The sequence below is a fragment of the Echinops telfairi genome, unplaced genomic scaffold (genome assembly GCF_000313985.2).
Source record: "Echinops telfairi isolate 266 unplaced genomic scaffold, ASM31398v2 ScPeMD7_9;HRSCAF=40, whole genome shotgun sequence".
NCBI lineage: Eukaryota > Metazoa > Chordata > Mammalia > Afrosoricida > Tenrecidae > Echinops > Echinops telfairi.
The window spans coordinates 23,265,448-23,280,731 of NW_022103906.1; the positions used below are offsets into that span (position 1 = coordinate 23,265,448).

The following is a 15,284-nucleotide window of genomic DNA, read 5'->3' on the forward strand; positions in this document are numbered from 1 at the left end:
CCCCCGTGCCCCTTTTCTGCATTTGTAAAGCTTTTTTTCTAAGCATATTTTGCCTTTTAGAGGGTTAAAATGTTACTAACTATAAAAAGCAGAATATTTTAAAATTCTAAGTAAGTCGTAGGCATGTTTTTAAAGCAGAAGAGAGATTTGGGGCTTGAGAAAGCTCTGAAGAAGCTGGAAAAGGGAAAGCTTCCCGTCCAGGTGTGGTGACTGACTCTCCACCCTGGTTTGTCCTGCACAATCCAGGTGTCTGTCTGCTGTCTTTCTCATGTAATTGTTGAGGGCATTCCCTTTGGCACTCAAGGATCCCTGGAGGCATAGTAGGTTACCCTCTGGGCTGCTAACTGCAAGGTCAACAGTTCCAACCCACCAGCTGCTCCGTGGCAGAAAGGTGAGACTTTCTGCTTCTGTAGAGATTCTGCCCTATAGGGTCAGTGTGAGTCAGAATCAACTTGATAGCATTGAGTTTGGTTTTGGTTGGCACTCAGAAATGTCCCAACTTGGGACAAGAAATTACAAGAAGTTTGTATTTGGACAATTCGTGAACAGGGCCACTTGGTAAAATTGGAGTATCTGTTTTGGCTGTGATGAGAAAGAAAAAAGATGAGCTGAAGGGAAAGGTGAGGCCACATCAGAGGGCGGCACACTGAGTGCTGATGTGAGAACTCCGTTCCTCCACTGATTCTAGCATTGGGCAGGAAGTAGTCTAGATGAGCCATGACAGCAGGACGTGTGGTTCCAGAAAGCAAGGAAGTATAAGAGCAAGTACACCGTGCCAGGTGCATGTCACCAACTGAATGAGCTCCCGCTAGCCAAAGCTGGAACAGTGTAATCAAACAGTGTTGGATGATAACCCAGAGTATAAAACCAAAACCCATGAGTTCATACTGATTCAAGTAGATGATTGAATAAATAAATAAGTGGCTGAGAATAGACAACTCTCCTGGGCAGACTACCGAGTGATTACATAGATACTCCACTCTCAGACTCTCCTTTGCTGTAGGCTGCACTGGTGGGTACTTCCTTTTAGAGCAGCGGTTCTCAACCTGTGAGTCACAACCCCTTTGGGGGTTGAATGACCCTTTCACAGAAGTCGCCCGATTCATAACAGTAGCAAAATTACAGTTATGAAGTAGTAACGAAAATAATTTTATGGTTGGGGGGTCACCACAGCATGAGGAACTACCATATATACTTGAGTATAAGCTGAGTTTTTCATCTCATTTTTATGCAGCTTTTGTAGTAAAATTAGGTTCCTCGGCAGATACTCAAGTATATACGGTATACTAGAAAGGTTGAGAACCACTGCTCTAAAGGAAGAGACCTAGTTCAGTCTGCATAGTGCAGTGCACTGAGCCTGTAGTTGTGTGGAAGCAGCTAGTGCAGCATAAGCCTTCTTCCTTGTGACGAGAGCCCTCATTTCCATGTTCAGTCTTTTCTGGAATGAAGATCCCAGGCCCATGGAGGTGATTCCAGCTATCATGACCCTATAGAACAGAGTTGAACTCATCCTCTGGTTTCTGAGGCTAAAGCTTTATGGGGTCAGCCTTGTCTTTCACCCTCAGAGCTGCTGGGGGGTTTCAACTACCAACTTTTCTATGTATAGCCCCAAATGCTTATCCCACAGCATCACTTGGGCCCCTTAGAGAATGGTGGGCCCCTTCTAAGTCCACAGTGTTTCAAACCATGGGGGGAGGGAGACAGTGGTGAGTATACAATATGAAAATAATAGTAATTTATATTTTATCAAAGGATCACAGAGCCCGGGAGGGGAGAAAAAAAGAGGATCTGATACCAAGGGCTCAAAAAAAAAAAATTGTTAGAAAGCAATGATGGCAGCCTATGTACAAATAAGCTTGATACCACTGGTCTGTGGATTGTTATAAGGGCTGTAAGAGCCCCCAATCAAATGGTTTTGTATGGTTCATAAATTCCTATAAAAGGAACGTTCCAGTAGTAGTAGAAGAGAGAGATCGCTGCTGGAAGTTGGAAGACCTATTAGCCATTGTTGGTTCTGTTGTGGATGGACAAAGCGACCTTGGGTTAGTCGCTGGACCTATCCAGATCTGCTTCCTCATCTACAAAACGAGAGGGTTGAACTGGAAATATTTCTATGGCAACTTAGAGTTCTAAAAATACTGTGCTTCTAAATTAAGATGTTGAGAGAGGCTGTAGCAGTACAAATAATGGAATCTTAGTTCCTACTTCCTTGGTACCTGGTCCTGTAGTACTAGATGCTAAGTCGAAATCACTCTGAAGCCCATTCTGGGGGTTATTCACATAGATGTATGTTTACTCCTCCTGTGTGTGGGAGGGAAATTCCCTGTAGACCCCCTCAGTTTTAAAGCTGGAGGGACCTGCTCTTCAAACCGCTGTTTTGAAATTTAGGAATCTAGGCCCCCTAGAGATTGTGATTTGTTCAAACCACAAAAGCAGTCAGAGACAGACACCAGGTCTTTCGACCCATGTTCTAGAGCATTCTGTACCACAACATGCTGCTTCAGGAGCACGTTCAGTCTTCACAGGGCCACCAGGAGAGCAAAATGATCCTGAGGGCAGTTAACTCGGGTGGAGTCTCCAACCTAGGGCACATAACTGAGGGCTTGAGGCAGGGCTGAGGAGACCATCATCCCTTGAACCGTCCCTCCTTAGGAAGTCTGAGAAAAGGAACTAGCCACCTCATTTTCCTTCTCTCTGCTGCATAACCTGCCTTTCCCCCCTGGTAATTACATAGCCAAAGATTATTTGTTTACAGAAGCCACGTGAATCAGCCAGCCCCTGAAGGGTTAACGCTCCCAAATTATGGGCTAGATTAACAATAAACAGGATGTCCTCCAGAAATTAAATTTAAACCACTGTGACTCAGGCTGGCCCATCCTCTCAACCAGATCGTTGTCTGGAGTTATTATCGGTAGTTAATTATACCTTTGGGTTTAGAAACAGTGTTGGTCAGTTTGAGCCAAATCAAACCAAGGGGGGGGGGGTGCGGTGGGCGTGAGGAGAAGGGTGGAAGCGGGGCCTGGACGTCTGGGTCAGTTGCAGCAATAGGTGCAAGAGCTTTGAATGGAGGAGACTTGACTCATCCCATAGAGCTGCAAGGAAAGTAGCGAGAGTGGCTGGTTTAGTCTTGTATTCCCTTGGGGCTTTCCCGCCAGTCCTCTGGTCCCTGAGCTAATCCCAGGAATTCTCTACTTTTTAAACTGCTGTCCCTGGCTGGGGGGCAGCTGCCTAGCTTCTCAAAGAGCTCTGGTTCCACTGTGCTGGAAGTGCTTGAACCCACCAGTTGCTTCCAGGGAGAAAGATGAGTCAGTCTGCTTCCCTACAGAGGTACAGCCTTGGAACCCAATGGAACAGGTTGATGCGGTCTTATTTTTAGGGTCACTCTGAGTCAGAATTGACTCCATGACAATGAGTTTGGAGTTTCAGTTTCTTGGAGTGCACTCGACTTGTTTTCTTTTCTTCTTATTTTTTTAAATCATTTTATTAGGGGCTCATACAGCTGTTATCACACTCCATGCATAAACATCTATTGTGTCCAGCACATTTGTACATATGTGGCCATCGTCATTTTCAAAACATTTTCTTTCTACTTGAGCCCGTGGTATCAGCTCCTCATTTTTTTTAAATCATTTTATTGGGGGCTCGTACAATTCTTTTCACAATCCATACATACAGCTATTGTGTCAAGCCAGCTCCCCATTTTTTTCCCTCCCTCCCTCATGAATCCTTGATAATTTTTTTTTTCATGTCTTACACTGACAGATGTCTTCCTTCACCCATTTTCTGTTGTACGTTTCCCTGGGAGGAGGTTATATGTAGTTAATTGTGATTGGTTCCCCCTTTCTTTTCTCCCACCTTCCCCTTCCCCTCCTGGTATGGTTACTGTCATTATTGGTCCTGAGGGATTTATCTGTCCTGGATTCCCTGTGTTTCCAGCTCTTATCTGTACCAGTGTACATGCTCTGGTCTAGCCAGATTTATAAGGTAGAATTGGGGTCACGATAATTGGGGGGAGGAAGTATTAAGAAAACTAGAGGAAAGTTGTATGTTCATTGGTGCTCTACTGCACCCTGTATGGCTCATCTCTTCCTTGTGACCCTTCTCTAAGGGGATGTCCAATTGTCTACAGATGGGCTTTGGTTCTCCACTCTGCACTCCCCCTCATTCATATTGATACGATTTTTTGTTCCGGGTCTTTGATGCCTGATACCTGATCCCATTGACACCTCATGGTCATAAGAATGGTGTACTTCTTCCATGTGGACTTGGTTGCTTCTAAGCTAGATGGCCACTTGTTTATCTTCAAGCCTTTAAGACCCCAGACACTATATATTTTGATAGTTGGGCACCATCAACTTTCTTCACCACATTTGCTTATGTACCCCTTTTGTCTTCAGCAATCATGTCAGGAAGGTGAGCATCACAGAATGCCAGGTTATTAGAACAAAGTGTTCTTGCGCTGAGGGAATACTTGAGTAGAGGCCCAATTTCCATCTGCTGCCTTAATACTTAAGATATACGTATATGTACATAGATCTTTTTGCCTGGACTTGTTTCCTAGCTTAGCTCCAGCCCTTTTATTTGCACAACTGTAGGGTCATAGGATTTCATGTGCCTTATTGGGCTGCTAACTGCACGGTTAGCAGTTTGAACCCAGTAGCTGCTCTGGGGGAGAAAGGTGAGGCTCTCTACGATCTTAAGGAAGTTTCTAAATCATCTATTTAACGCTTCAGTTTACAGAGTGAGGAATAAAATTGCAGTGCAGTTACTACCTATCCAAGGGCAGGCAGCTTATTGGAGATGAAGGTTGGGCTACTGCGCAGGTGTGGACTCCAAAACCTGTGATCCAGGCTGTCTCTTGGTCTGTTATACATGGGGTACCTATGACGGGAACCAACTCCACGGCCCCTACTGATGACACCTCCTAGCTGTCTGCCATTGGAAAGGGGGCTAGGCGGGAGAGTGCCTGCGAGCAAGTTCAATGCGCCCATGGCCTAAAATTCAGACTCTTTCTTGTCCGAAGTTTGCCACATAGTGTTTCGGCCTATTTTCACAGGGAAGTAATCCAGCCACGAATGCCCCTACAACGTGTCGTCTTCTGGCCACAGCTCATCCAATCCACATTCTAGTGAAGAACTGCATATAAATGACAAGTGTGTTTTGCGGTGTTTTTAAAAAGGAGATGTCAAAGATGCTGCCTAATAAAGTCAGCCTGTAATTTCCAAATTTGCAACTCCCCAAGACACCAGGTTTTTAGGGATTGTTATTCTTGTATTATCTTCCCTCTCCTACCTTCACTTTTTAAATGTGCTTAAGACAAACTCTAAGTAGGAAACCACTCTGAGGCAGAAGTATCCATTGGGCACTGTTGATGGGCAGCCCACACCCATAGACCCAAGCCTGATGCTGACGCCCCAGGCCTGCCGAGGCACTTGGCATAAGCATCGAGTATCTAGCCACTGCCACTCATATCTACCCCTCTGGAGGGAAAACAGCCTGGGTTTTAGCATTGCTCTTCAGCCACATTTCTTCTGTTCTACCATATTTTTAATAACCTCCCCCTCTCTCTCTTTTAGGATTCCTTTTAAGATTGGGCAGCCCAAGAAACAGATTATCCCTAAAACAGTGAGTAACCCCAATTTTGTCTTTCTGAGAATCACTTCCTTCTCCCTTGGCCTTGCCAGAGAACAAGAGCTTTAACACAACTTATCTATGGCTCGGAAGGTTTCAGGCTGCTGTCTACAAAGTTGGCAGTTCAAACCTACCCGCAGCTCCTCAGGAGAACGTTGAAGCCATCTATTCCCATGATGATTGACAATCTCAGAACCCTGTCTAGGGTGACTGAGTCAGAGTGGACTCACTGAGCAGTGAGTTCGTCTTTTGGTTTATTCTCAGTCATGTAGCTCCAGAACCTCACATGACCGAGGCTTGCACAGGCCTCCTCGTCATGGGATGCTTTCCATGCTCACATCAGCCTGGCCTCTCAGTGTCCCTTAGCACATAGACGATGGAGAATGACGGAGGTGTTGTGGAAGCCTCTGCTTCCAAACAGCCCGACTCGAGGTATGTAGCCTGCACTTTTCTTAAGAGGACTCAGAAGCATAGGCCCCTGCCAAAGACATGTCCCAGATCTGTACTTCTAGCTGCCTCAGCTGGGTGAAAGACCAGGAAACTTCTCCAGGTGGTCCAGGCCCTTTTCTTTCCCCTGCACGTGCATGCATTCTTGGACCTGGTCCAGGGGCATTCAGTGGGAGAGAATGATTGGATCATGCCCACCCCCTCCTTTTTGTTTCCTACTCTCTTTCATCAAAGGACATATTGCACTGGGCTAATCTGCTGCACAGGATTTCTATCAAGTGTTGAAGAGCAAGGATGTCACTTTGAGAACTAAGACGCACCTGACCCAAGCCCTGGCAACTTCATTTGCCTCCTACGCGTGTGAAAGGTGGACATTGAGTAAGGAAGACCAAAGAGGAGTTGATGCATTTGAATTATGGTGCTGGGCAAGGAGATGGCAGGTACCATGGACGGCACCACTGCCAACAAACCTGCCTGGGGACAGGTACCGTCAGTGTGCTCCTTGGAGGCAAGGATGGCAAGACTTTGTCTCCCGTGCTTTGGACAAGTTGTCAGGAGAGACCAGTCCCTGGAGAAGGACATCGTGCTTGGTAAAGTGTAAGGGAAGTGCCCACAACCGGATGGATTGACACGGTGGCTGCAACAGTGGACTGAAGCATAAGAACAACTGTGAGGGCCAGGCGGTGGTGCGTGCGCTCTGTTGTCCACAGGGTTGGTATGAGTCGGAACCCTCTCAGTGGCACCTACCAATATCCTGTTATAACGCCGTCCGTTTTCACCTGTATTTTATCTCCAGAATGGGAAAGGAGGAGAACCCTAAACTTTCAGAAAGTTTAGATCTGGAAGCTCTTAGAGCTCATCTCATCCAGCCTCCTGACTTTCTCTTCCTGGAGAAGAAATGAAGGCCCGTGGAACGGCAGTGACTTTTCAAAGGCTGAGCAAACCTCATACAGGCTGAGCTGATGGTAGAACTCCAGCTTGAGGCTGTCTGCAATACTCTTGCCGTTACTTTCTGCTGCCTCAGGCCACGAAGATCTCCCGAGAGATTGGAATTCTAGTTTTCAGTGCCCTGACCTACAAATCTGACTGCGTCTCTTGGGTGTGAGCATGGGGAACCCAAAATGCGGAGCTGCTGCTTCCCACCGCCTGGAGTCCCAGCTCTGTCAGCACGTGGGACTCTTGCTCTGCCACGTCGGCCCCCAAGAGTTTTTGTCTTAAGAACATTATCCCTCTTTGGCTCAGCTCTCAGAACTACAGGAAAGGGATTGCTTCAGTTTGGCGGGAAGTTCAGCACACATCTGACCAGTGGCTCTGTCTTTGGGAAATCCAAAGTTAGATCACTTACAAGGAAGTGGGCCACAGTTAAAAGAGCCCTCCCCTTTTTCATGCAAACACAGGTTGCTGGCAAACTCTGAGCTTTACCTCCCATGCAGAGGCTGACCATCTGTGTAGGCTCTCAGCTGAAACTCAAGGAATCCGGGCGTGCAAATGTTGGGCTCTAGCTGCTACAGGAAGTGGGAAGGTGTGGCTTGGAGTCTCTGGAGTTTAATCCTGGGCAGAGCTAAAAGGGAAGTGGTTTGGAGAAGGGTCTTTAATTCCCAGCACACACTTAAAAATTTTTGTTAAGTAAAGTAACTCTCAGTACCGTACCTTCATTGGGAATGGCCATTGTTATCCACAGAAACATCAGGCTAGACTGCAGTGTCCAGCAGCTCTGCCTTAGCTACTGGTCCGAAAGGCCTCTGGGTCCTTTCATCTGAGGAGTGGCAGTACTACCCCAAGAAGGACAGTTCACGCACCCGTGCAGACCCCGAGCTCCTGTGGCTGGCCCTCCATTGGCCCATCACCCTTGCATCTATCCCATGTGAGAGGGCACTCTAGGCCTCTAGCTCATGGCCTCGGCTCTCCCCGACACACTGAGTGTCGTGTAGAAGTTACAAGTCCAACATTGAAAGGCTCCCAACCTGGATTCCAATCCTGACTGCCATTTAGCTAAGAGACCTAAGGAAAGGGTCTTAATATCTCTGAGCCGTGGTTTTCTGATTTGTAGACTGAGAGCAATCATACTCTCACTGCTACCCTTATGCGGTCACTGCATTGATACTGTTTCATGGATGTAGTGAGTCTCATATGAGGCAGTGCATGTAACTATTAATAAACTACACTATAGGAAGCCCATTGGTTTCACTCTCCATAATCCACTCAGGGCTCAGCTGTCCCCAGCAGCTAGGCTCCCCAGTGCAGTGGAATTGTGGTTGGTCGCTCACAAGGCATCAGAGCCAAACTGCAACTTGAATTGGGGCGCTTTGCTTCCTTGGCATATGCTGCTAAGCTCCCCAAAGGCACTAAAGTATATGTAGCAAGATCCTGCCTCTCCAGAGTCTCCTCCACTCTAGAACTGCTGCCCGGCCCCTCAAACAGACTTGGACTGTGCAGTTGTCTCAGCATCGCTGGAAGCTGCCCCCTAAATGGTGGTGACGCACTGTTATTCTTGCCCAGGCACTTTTAGGGAGGGGAACAGCTTTGGGTCCCTGGGTTATTGGAACCCCTATCGTGGGAAGAAATGTTCATGTTATCTTCAGGGAGTTTCAGGAGGCTTTTGGCTCAAGGCACTTAACTGTCAGACACAAAGCAAGCATTGTTTCTTTGCCCTCACGGCTCTCCTGTGCCCAGGTTATGAACACAAATCCCATGACCGTCAGAGCTTTGCTGGAATGGCATGTTCTCAACAGGGGCTGACCATTGGAACTGAATGTAAGAAGAGAAGCTTCCCCCATCTCCCACTCCCCAAACTCCTGTGAAGTCGCTGAAGCAACCTGGTGTGGAGAAGAAGCTGGGCTTCCTTGCAGAACCTTGGTGGATGGAAGAGCTTTGTCTGAAGTTCTGCTCTGCACATCCCTCCGGAGCAAGGGGGTCTCAGTACAGCACCGCTGGATGCACAACGAGAGAGCGAGCTGAGGTGTCAAGGCAAAAGAGATGCTCCCGAAGTTGGACCTCTCCGCCTAAGAAAGGTTTTCCGTGTGGAGGGGCCTTCGCCTTACCCCATAAACCTCCTGCAATATACAGGAGAGGTGGCCACCCTCAGCCCAAGGCATCTCTTGTGAAGAGAGCTGTCCCAGAACGTGGAGGGCTCCCCAAGTCCCAGCTCTGATCTGGGTTCAGAACCCTAACCCTGTCGTCTTTTTTTCACTTCCCCATAAGTGTCACTTTGGCTGTGCACTCAGCCCATTCACTCATGTAGCAGACACTGAGCTCCTGCTCCGGGCCTGGCCCGGCCCGGCTGGGTGTAGAGCAGAGTGCATACTCCCTCCCACCCACCCTCCCCCTCTGGATCGCAGGGAGTAGCCCAGGGTAGCTGTTTGAGGCTTGATTCTCCCTGAGCTAACCTCGCCAGCCTGACCCAGCCCATCCTGGTCCCCTGACAGGCTGTGCACATGTGTTTACACTTGCATTGTTGACTGGGGGCCAATTGCCTTTTTGGCAAAGGAATCGAGCATTCAAAGATGTTCTGATCTTTCCATTTGGCTCTTTCCCTCCGAGTGGATAAATTTGGACTGAGACTATAGTGTGCCCCTTTCATTGTCTGAGGGGCTAGTGATTCTGGCATCGTCCTCTTTCACCTTTTCCCACTGCAGGAGAGAACTCTGAGGACCGGGGAGCTTTAGAAGCAGCCCAGCACTTGGTGCTTGGAGGCTTCAGAGGTGAAATATGTAAAAACTTCTCTGAAGCTGTCAGATGGCCTTAAAAACCAAATCAGACTCACTGCCATCGAGTCAATACCAACTCATCGTGACCCTGTAGGACAGAGTACACCTGCCCGTGTGGTTTTCTGGGACTGTATGTCAATCCTTTATGGCGGCAGAGTGGCTGGTGGGTTGGAACTGCCAGCCTTTGGGTGACCTGTAGTGAGTTTTAGCTACTGCACCCCCAGGGCTTCATCCAATGGCCTTCGGTGGCATAAAGGACTGAGCGCCCATCCCTGGCCTCTTTGTCAGCTTCTAGTGTAAGAGCCCGAGTTGTTTCTCAGCCAGCGTGATCCAGCCTACTTGGAAATTTGCAGTCGTCCTTCTCTGTGCAAGTCCAAGCAGTCCCCAGCCAGGGAGCCAGGTGTGCTCACATCCCACACACCCAAGCACACTTGGAGAGTTGCACAAGACAGGAGTGGGAGCCCAGGGCTGCAACCCCAGTGGTTCAGCAAGCACTCCACCCCACCCCCCACATCCCCAGAGAGCCCTTGCTGTGTGCACTTCAGCTGCCTTCACTTCAAGTCTCATCTTTTGGGGAAAATAAATGCTGTTAATATGTAAAGGTTCTGCTCAGCCTGGCCTGTTAAGTAAGAAATGAGATGTTTCCACCAAAGCAAGGTACGGTGGCAGTCACCCTGGCCTAGGAGGGTCACCCTGGCCATCAGGGTCCCTGTTCTTTGGTCTGCGTCTCCCCTCTGCCCAGCCTGGTGCAGCTGGTCCTTTCATCACCCCAGGGCGGAGGTGAGGCAAAGAAACTGGCCTTTAGGAAGCACCATCCCTGGGCCAAGCCCCTTGCTGCGTGCTCCTTCCAAACACCTCTGGTCTGTGGTGCCCCTTCCTGTCTTCAGTGGCTGATGTTGTGGAAACAGATTGTCAGGCCTTTCCCATGAGGCACCTCTGTGTGTAAATGAAATGAATGGCCAGACTTTCCATTAGCAGCTGTGCGCTTGTTAACCACTGCTGCCCCCACCCCGGGGCTCCATGCTGTGTATACACCACCTCCTTCATCCTCAATAGCCTGATCGTCCTTATACAGCCCCTACGATTTATGTGAGGTGTGACAGAGTAGAGAAGAAATCGATGCTCAGATATGCGAGGTCATTTTTTAAGACTCCATAGCTAGTATCGGAGCTGCTCTTATCTGTCTGTGCTCATTCCTTTAAAGCACATTCCTCCATGGGACTCTTCAGGAAAAACCTACAGGGAAGGCACCATAGGCCCTCTGACTTAGGCCTTTGGTTCCTATTGGACTGCAAATTCGCTGGGCGAGGTAACACTAAAGGTGTGTGCGAAGGAGGTTTTCATTTTTTCCTAAGAGCAGATTTTGACGACCCATTAGGAAGGTAGTAATGAGAACACTGGACTCCCTGCATGGAGGGAGAGAAGCAGGCCAGTCTAGTGCAAAGGGACTCTGGGCTCAGAGACTGAGTACCAATGATGACTTGACAGTTCTGTGTAAGGTCCGGGATGCTGGGATCGTAAACTCAGGAACAGACCACCTTTTCCAACCTCCAGATGTGACAGTGTACAGGATTGAAGGCAGTTAATTGAGTGTGTGCCTCTTCAAGAACTCTGTACCTGGATCAAAGTGAGAGCGGCTCTGGAAGGGCTCGGCAGAGGATTGCTGCTAGTAGGGAGGAGCAGTCGGGCAGCAGAAGGTGGGAATGACTGCACGGCGTACAGAACAGGATCGATTACTGAAGTGGACAGGTAGAATTTGTTGAATTGGTGTTTGTTCTGTCGTGTATATTTCAACAAAATACTTTCTGAAAGGGAAATAAAATGACTGAAAACGAGTTAGTCTCTCCACACAGTTTCATGTCAACATACCCTGACTACCAGCTCTAAGTAGATTGTGTACTTCTGTCATGGAAGCTTGCCCCCGTCTTCCACAGGGCTTGTCACAGTTTGCGGTCATACGCGTATTTGTTGTTCCTCCGCCAAACCAGAGTGCTTTTGTAGCCCCAGCCCCTCCGCCGAACCCATCACAGGTAACAAGTGTGCAGCACGGTTTGGAGGTGAACACACACTGTGTTTAACAAGGCCTGCACTGGGAGTCTGCATCTTGGCCTTGCTCTGCCACAACCAGCCATGTGCCCTCACGTCAGGCACCTCCCCACTGGGCATCCATCTCCTCATTCATAACATAAAGTAATTGCAGTCACGTTCTATGATTCTCTGGCTATGAATCCAAACGTGGCGTGGCGAGGCTGGTGGAGTTTGAGAGCCGTCTTTAATTGGGTAAATGTTGATGGAAGAGCGGTTGTGGTGAAGATCAGTATGGCTTTGAAGATTTGGGCAATACTTGCACTCCCTGACCTTCAACCTGTAGCCAGAGGGAGAGCCGAGATTGAGGTTTCTCGCTGGCAAGAGCTGGTGGGGTGGGTGAGGGGTCATGGCTTGTGTGATGCTGGGCTGCTGCAGCTTCCCTGTCCAGCCCAGGAACCTGCTCCGGAAACCTCAGGAGAGAGGATGAGGTGTGGAGCAGGCAGGGAGCGCCTGGGAAAGGCTGCAGCTTTACTGCCCAGCGCTCTCCTCATGGACTTGTTGCAGCTCCAGGGGTGCTGCAGCCCCATCTCACAGAGGGGAAGTTGCAGGCGCTGGAAGCACAAGCGGTTTTCTTCTCCTGCCAGTGTCAGATGGTCAGCCCACCGTTCCAGTATTGGCAGAACTGGGGCCAAGTGATAACCAAGAATTCATTTAAAGAGCTTTGCCTAGGTCCCTAATGATAGTAGGATTTGCTGCCTCCCAGCTTGCAGAACAGCTTCCTACTGACGCTGGCGGGCAGGTAGGCCTGGAGTAGGGAGAGAGGTTGGCTGCTCAGCTCTCACAGGGCAGTGCCAACCCCCAGCATCACTGACTGTGGTGCCTGAGCCAGCCCAGTCAACACCACCTCCCTGCATGAGTCTCCCTCCCAACCCTAGCTCCTTCGCTGGCGGCCATGGTGCGAGGGGAGGGAGAGGAGCTCTTCCCGGCCCCCTAGGCTGGAAGACCAGACCACACTCCGCTGCTACTTGCCTGGATGGCCCATCTGGGAGGGGAGTCGGTCTCCCTCAATCAATCACTTAATTAATTTGGGAACACAGGGATACTGTGTCATTAACGATCTGCCGATGCTTGTGTGAACTAGCTGTGTTGTTTTCTGCAGGCTTGGGGGCAGGGGTGTGGAGAGTTTCAATAAGCCGGGAGATTGTTTCCACTGGACTGTCATTTCGCCGATGATTGAGTTATCTCTTTTCTTGCAGGTGGAGAGAGACTTTGAAAGGGAATATGGAAAACTCCAGCAGTGAGTGTGAAGCCCCGGAAGGGCGAGGCGGGAGTCACCCTGGGCAAGAGACTGCTGCCGGGTTTCGCTCATGCACTGCCTCATCAGCGAGGGCAGCGCCCTTCCCCAGGCTGGGAGAATTCACCACGGCAGAGGGATCTCTGGGAATCGTTCACTCCTCTGAGGGACCTTACTTCCCACAGAGCTTGCAGTGGCATTTTAATCAGCGGGGAAATTCCTCCGGGAGAGTGGGCCCTTCTCCTCCCCGCAAGGCTGTTCCAGAATGTCAGTTTGGGCTTAACCCCATTAGATGGGAAGAACAGGCAGCAGATTGACGTGGTAGCCACCTGCGCCCTGTCTTACAGGCTGGAAGACCAGACCAAGAGACTTCAGAAGGACATGAAGAAGAGCACAGATGCTGACCTGGGTAGGTGGCTGCACCGCCCGTGGCTGGCCGGGAAGGAGGGGGTGGCAGAGGTGGCCAGCACTGAAGTGATGGCACTCAGGTGGTGACCGACAATGCCCCTGAGAATTGACCTGGGGTCACTCTTCAGATGTCAAAGCACCACTCACCACTTGGTACAAACGTCCCCAACCTGCCTGCTCTGTCATGATGGGGCGCTGAGGGCGAAGCGCTCCCAGATCTCTAGCAGGTCAACCCTCAGAGCTGGGCCACTCGCCCAGGCTGTCCAGAGAACACAGGCCCAGCGCTCCATCCTGGCAGAAAGGAAGACTCCTGGGAGCTGGGGGCTGACTGTCCAACGGTGACAGGATCTAGGGGTTCTGTGTTGTTTGATCAAGAGGACCGACTCAAGTGGGAGGTTGAAAATACCTCGGGATCCTTCTGTCATTACAAAAGACACGGAAAGGTCAGGAATCGGGGTCTGTGGTAAGTGGGGGTAACGTGCTAGGAAACAGCCAGTTGTCTGGGAGAGATTTCTTGGCTGCAAAGGTTTTGTTAGGACCAGGAGCCAAAAGACAAAGGGGGATCTGAAACAAAGACACCACCACGAGGCCTTCTGCCTGGGGCAGTGCCTCAGTGAGCAGGGCAGACCGAGAGAGGCTGGGTGTACCTCCATCAAGGCCTTTGCTTAACTTCCCCACTCCACAACCCCAAGAACTTGACCCAAAGTCCGTCAGTAATTCCAACACTGCCTGTGTGTCCCTAGATAGCTTAGCTAAACTCTGTCCCTCAGCTGCCTGGTGTGGGAAATAAGGATAAGCATGGTACCCACCTCACCGAGCCGGTGGGGGGGATGAAATCGGCTGGTGAACATAAAGTACTTAGAGTAAGGCCGAGCATACCATAAGCCAGCCACTGTTGTCATCACCATCATTCCCAGTAGCAGGGCTGCGTGGGGGTCGGGGAGTGACTGTGCCTCGGGGACCCCTTGCTAGAGTGAGTGGCAGAGCGGGGCCTTGTCTAACACACCACTTTCTAATGTTCCCAGGTCTGGCTTTCATTCAGCCCATACTGATGGAAAGCCTACTTTGCTAGGGACTAAGCACTAAACCAGGCAGGAGCTTGCGTTCCAGAAGGGAAGGCTTCCAGTCCACACTTAAAGGGTGTGTCATCCTGTCAGGTAGTGGTCTGTGCTCTGATGACAAAGGAGGAGCTGGGAGTGGCAGGCTGCTGCTTTAGGTGAGATGCTTGGGCCACCTGCCGGAGGAGGCCTTGTTCGCACAGAGCACCAAAGGATATGAAGGAGGAAGGAGCATGCAGGTCGTTTGAAGGGTAGCTGCCCCACTTGGAGAGGAGAGCAGGTGTGAAAGCCCTGGGGCAGAAGCAGGCTGCACACCCCCTTGCCCATAGACTGTCCTTGCTGACCTTAAGGTTCTAGAGAAATCCTAATAGAATTGAGTCCATCTTAAGTTCATGCTGCCTGGTGGTGCAGATGAGGGTCTCTTCTGAACTTGGGATTTGCAGGACCCTCGAGGGTTCCTTTCTATTCAAGAGGAAGTGGGATATAACTCAGCCCTTGCCTCCAAAGGCAGCCCCATTCTCAGAGCACAGAGGCCTGCCCCATTCCTCAATGACTCCTCTCAGCTAGAAGGTATAAATAGGCCTCCCTCTGAGTCCTGGCCTGCCTGCTCATGAGCAAAGTCAAACTGTGGGGCAGAGCCACTGTCTCCAGGACAGTGGACACCTAAGGGTGCCACTAGGGGACCCCACCCCGATCCTTCTTGAAAGTGTA

General features: G+C 49.9%; 1 protein-coding gene across 2 annotated transcripts in view; it reads left to right on the forward strand.

Annotated features, from left to right (window-relative positions):
• BIN3 (bridging integrator 3) overlaps window positions 1-15,284 on the forward strand; it is a 60,810-nt gene that overhangs the window by 32,128 nt on the left and 13,398 nt on the right. Inside the window, exons 2-5 of one of the 2 annotated variants that reach the window (XM_045286791.1) lie at window positions 5,577-5,625; window positions 11,340-11,534; window positions 13,070-13,110; window positions 13,455-13,516. In XM_045286791.1, coding sequence (XP_045142726.1) covers window positions 13,489-13,516 — 28 coding nt within the window. In that variant the 5' untranslated portion in view covers window positions 5,577-5,625; window positions 11,340-11,534; window positions 13,070-13,110; window positions 13,455-13,488. The remainder of the gene's footprint in view (window positions 1-5,576; window positions 5,626-11,339; window positions 11,535-13,069; window positions 13,111-13,454; window positions 13,517-15,284) is intronic. The other variant, XM_004707597.2, reaches the window with a different exon arrangement.